General features: G+C 45.0%; 1 protein-coding gene across 5 annotated transcripts in view; it reads left to right on the top strand.

Annotated features, from left to right (window-relative positions):
- The window catches only part of LOC106594732 (protein sidekick-1), a 438,074-nt gene that overhangs the window by 377,722 nt on the left and 55,352 nt on the right, over nt 1-5,000 (top strand). For all 5 annotated transcript variants that reach the window (XM_045713026.1, XM_045713029.1, XM_045713028.1 and 2 more), the window contains 2 exons: nt 1,700-1,803; nt 1,970-2,040. In XM_045713026.1, coding sequence (XP_045568982.1) covers nt 1,700-1,803; nt 1,970-2,040 — 175 coding nt within the window. The remainder of the gene's footprint in view (nt 1-1,699; nt 1,804-1,969; nt 2,041-5,000) is intronic.

The raw sequence follows: 5,000 nt of genomic DNA, 5'->3' as shown, positions 1-5,000 counted from the left end.
TCTCTCTCTCTCCTTCTCTCTGTCTCTCTCTCTCTCTCTCCCTTTGTCTCTCTCTCTGTCTCTCTCTCCCTCTCTCTGTCTCTCCCTCTCCCTCTCTCTCTCTCTCTCTCTGTCTCTCGCTCTCCCATTCTCTCTCTAGTGTTATTCTACCAGGTCAGTGTGTGTAGATGGCCACTCCAGACAGACAGACAGACCCATGTAAAACTCAGTTATTGTTGTTTCTGCTGTTGTAGTTTGTTGTTGATTGCTGAGGTGGCTGGTTGATTTACTTCACAGTGATTTAGACTACTCCAGATTACACACACACACACACACACACACACACACACACACACACACACACACACACACACACACGCGTTATTTATCCCTAATCAGCGTAGTCCCCAGGCTGGCACACACACCCCTGTCCCAGTGCTGCTGCCGTCCCGCCCCCTCTGAGGCAGCTGTCTTTGATGTGGTATTCCTACGATACCCACAATTCCCCAGGAACACTTCCTGTCCCCCTCCACGGTCACATTACCATACAGTCACAACACCCCCCCCCGTCTCTCTCTCTCTCTCTCTCTCTCTCTCTCTCTCTCTCTCTCTCTCTCTCTCTCTCTCTCTCTCTCTCAATTCAATTCAAGCGCTTTATTGGCATGGAAAACATATGTTTACATTGCCAAAGCAAGTGAAGTAGATAATAAACAAAAGTGAAATAAACAATACAAATGAACAGTAAACATTACACTCACAGAAGTTCCAAAAGAATAAAGACATTTCAAATGTCATATTATGTCTATTTACAGTGTTGAAACGAAGTACAAAAGGGAAAATAAATAAACATAAATATGGGTTGTATTTACAATCGTGTTCGTTCTTCACTGGTTGACCTTTTCTTGTGACAACAGGTCACAAATCTTGCTGCTGTGATGGCACACTGTGGTATTTCACCCAATAGATATGGCGGCCTTTCTCAATAGCAAGGCTATGCTCACTGAGTCTGTACATAGTCAAAGCTTTCCTTAAGTTTGGGCCAGTCACAGTGGTCAGGTATTCTGCCACTGTGTACTCTCTGTTTAGGGCCAAATAGCATTCTAGTTAGCTCTGTTTTTTGGTTAATTCTTTCCAATGTGTCAAGTAATTATCTTTTTGTTTTCTCATGATTTGGTTGGGTCTAATTGTGTTGCTGTCATGTGAACATCTGCTAACCATGTGACCATGTGACCAATAACATCTGCTAACCATGTGTATGTGACCATTAACATCTGCTAACCATGTGTATGTGACCAATAACATCTGCTAACCATGTGACCATGTGACCAATAACATCTGCTAACCATGTGTATGTAACAATAACATCTGCTAACCATGTGTATGTAACAATAACATCTGCTAACCATGTGTATGTAACAATAACATCTGCTAACCATGTGTATGTAACAATAACATCTGCTAACCATGTGTATGTAACAATAACATCTGCTAACCATGTGTATGTAACAATAACATCTGCTAACCATGTGTATGTAACAATAACATCTGCTAACCATGTGTATGTAACAATAACATCTGCTAACCATGTGTATGTGGCCAATAACATTTGATTTGATATGATTTATAGACCTGACTCTTTTCTCCAGGACAGAGAATATTTTCTACACAAGATAATTACTTCTATGTGAATGTTAAGTGTGTTTATGTGTGTGTTTTACAGACTGAAACCCTTCACGTCATACAAGCTGAGGATGCTGGCAACCAACGATGTAGGAGACAGTAACTACAGCAAAGAGACGGAGACTGTTATCACACTACAGGATGGTAGGATACAGGGAGGAGGGAGGGAGGATAGGGAGAAGAGAAAATGACTGTTGTATATCGTCCAAATTAAGATTTTTCCATTTTCTTTCCATCTTTCCATCTCTCCATCTGTCCATCTCTCTCCATCTGTCCATCTCTATCTCTCTCTCTCTCTCTGTCTGTCTAGTTCCTGAGGAGGCTCCAGTGATAGTATCAGTTAAGCCCTCTACTACTACCTCTGTTCTGGTGCAGTGGCAGGTAAACACACACACACCTCGCAAAACACACACCTCGCAAAACACACACCTCGCAAAACACACACCTCGCAAAACACACACCTCGCAAAACACACACCTCGCAAAACACACACACACCTTGCAAAACACACACACACCTCGCAAAACACACATCTCGCAAAACACACACCTCGCAAAAACACACACACACACCTCGCAAAACACACACACACCTCGCAAAACACTCACACACCCCTCGCAAAACACACACACCTCGCAAAACACAAACACATACACACACACTTCGCAAAACACTCACATACACACACACTAAACACATCCTGCTCAAGATTGACTTCGAAATTGGACGTCTGTCGGGAACTTCATTCAAATCCTGACGCTAGGGGGAGTGAGCTTTTAATGTTTGGAGCAAATGGGAACTTTGACCTTTGTATAAGAGGGAGATATAAGTCTCCAGCTTATGTGATTTCGCAATTCGTTCCAGTCATTGGCAGCAAAGAACTGGAAGGAAAGGCGGTCAAAGGAGGTGTTGGCTTTGGGGATGACCAGTGAGATATACCTGCTGGAGCGCGTGCTACGGTGGGTGTTGCTATGGTGACCAGTGAGCTGAGATAAGGCGGGGCTTTACCTAGCAAAGACTTATAGATGACCTGGAGCCAGTGAGTTTGTCGACGAATATGTAGCGAGGGCCAGTCAACGAGAGCATACAGGTCGCAGTGGTGGGTAGTATATGGGGCTTTGGTAACAAAACGGATGGCAGTGTGACAGACTACATCCAATTTTCTGAGTAGTGTTAGAGGTTATTTTGTAAATGACATCGCCAAAATCAAGGATCGGTAGGATAGTCAGTTTTACAAGGGTATGTTTGGCAGCACGAGTGAAGGAAGCTTTGTTGCGAAATAGGAAGCTGTTTCTAGATTTAATTTTGGATTGGAGATGCTTAATGTGAGTCTGGAAGGAGAGTTTACAGTCTAACCAGACACCTAGGTATTTGTAGTTGTCCACATATTCTAAGTCAGAACCATCCGGAGTAGTGATGCTAGTCGGGCGGGCAGGTGCGGGCAGCGATCGGTTGAATAGCATGCATTTAGTTTTACTAGCATTTAAAAGCAGTTGGCGGCCACGGAAGGAGTGTTGTATGGCATTGAAGCTCGTTTGGAGGTTTGTCAACACAGTGTCCAAAGAAGGGCCAGATGTATACAGAATGGTGTCATCTGCGTAGAGGTGGATCAGAGAATCCCCAGCAGCAAGAGCGACATCATTGATGTATACAGAGAAAAGAGTCGGCCCGAGAATTAAACCCTGTGGCACCCCCATAGAGTCTGCCAGAGGTCCGGACAACAGGCCCTACGATTTGCCACACTGAACTCTATCTGAAAAGTAGTTGGTGAACCAGGCGAGGCAATCATTTGAGAAACCAAGGCTGTTGAGTCTGCCAATAAGAATGCGATGATTGACAGAGTCGAAAGCCTTGGCGAGGTCGATGAAGACGGCTGCACAGTACTGTATTTTATCGATGGCGGTTATGATATCGTTTAGGACCTTGAGCGTGGCTGAGGTGCCCTCATGACCAGCTCTGAAACCAGATTTCATAGTGGAGAAGGTACAGTGGGATTCGAAATGGTTGGTGATCTGTTTGTTAACTTGGCTTTCGAAGATTTTAGAAAGGCAGGGCAGGATAGATATGGGTCTGTAACAGTTTGGGTCTAGAGTGTCTCCCCCTTTGAAGAGGGGGATGACCGTGGCAGATTTCCAATCTTTGGAGATCTCAGACGATACAAAAGAGAGGTTGAACAGGCTAGTAATAGGGGTTGCAACAATTTCGGCAGATCATTTTAGAAAGAGAGGGTCCAGATTGTCTAGCCCAGCTGATTTGTAGGGATCCAGATTTTGCAGCTCTTTCAGAACATCAGCTGTCTGGATTTGGGTGAAGGAGAAGCGGCGGGGGCTTGGGCAAGTTTCTGCGGTGGATGCAGAACTTTTGGCCGGGGTAGGGGTAGCCAGGTGGAAAGCATGGCCAGCCGTAGAAAAATGCTTCTTGAAATTATCGATTATCGTAGATTTATCGGTGGTGACAGTGTTTCCTAGCCTCAGTGCAGTGGGCAGCTGGGAGGAGGTGCTCTTATTATCCATGGACTTTACAGTGTCCCAAACCTCTTTGGAATTAGTGCTACAGGATGCAAATTTCAGTTTGAAAAAGCTAGCCTTAGCTTTCCTAACTGCCTGTGTATATTGGTTCCTGACTTCCCTGTAAAGTTGCATATCGCGGGGGCTATTTGATGCTAATGCAGTACGCCACAGGATGTTTTTGTGTTGGTCAAGGGCAGTCAAGTCTGGAGTGAACCAAGGGCTATATCTGTTCTTAGTTATACATTTGAATGGGGCATGCTTATTTAGGATGGTGAGGAAAGCACTTTTGAAGACCAGGCAGCCTCTACTGATGGGATGAGGTCAATATCCTTCCAGGATTCCCGGGCTAGGTCGTTTAGAAAGGCCTGCTCACTGAAGTGTTTTAGGGAGCGTTTGACAGTGATGAGGGGTGGTCGTTTGACCGCAGGCAGACCCATTACGGATGCAGGCAATGAGGCAGTGATCACTGAGATCCTGGTTGAAGACAGCAGAGGTGTATTTAGAGGGCAAGTTGGTCAGGATGATATCTATGAGGGTGCCCATGGTTACGGATTTAGGGTTGTGCCTGGTAGGTTCCTTGATCGTTTGTGTGAGATTAAGGGCATCTAGCTTAGATTGTAGGACGGCCAGGGTGTTAAGCATATCCCAGTTTAGGTCACCTAACAGTATGAACTCTGAAGATAGATGGGGGACAATCAATTCACATATGGTGTCCAGGGCACAGCTGGGGGTTGAGGGGGGTTTATAACAAGCATCAACAGTGAGAGACTTATTTCTGGAAAGGTGGATTTTTTACCATATTGGGTGAGGCGGGTTGCAAGAAACCACTAA

This window comes from Salmo salar, chromosome ssa02, assembly GCF_905237065.1.
Source record: "Salmo salar chromosome ssa02, Ssal_v3.1, whole genome shotgun sequence".
Lineage (NCBI taxonomy): Eukaryota > Metazoa > Chordata > Actinopteri > Salmoniformes > Salmonidae > Salmo > Salmo salar.
The sequence above is the reverse complement of the archived record's forward strand: the minus strand, read 5'-3'. Positions and strand labels throughout refer to the sequence as shown.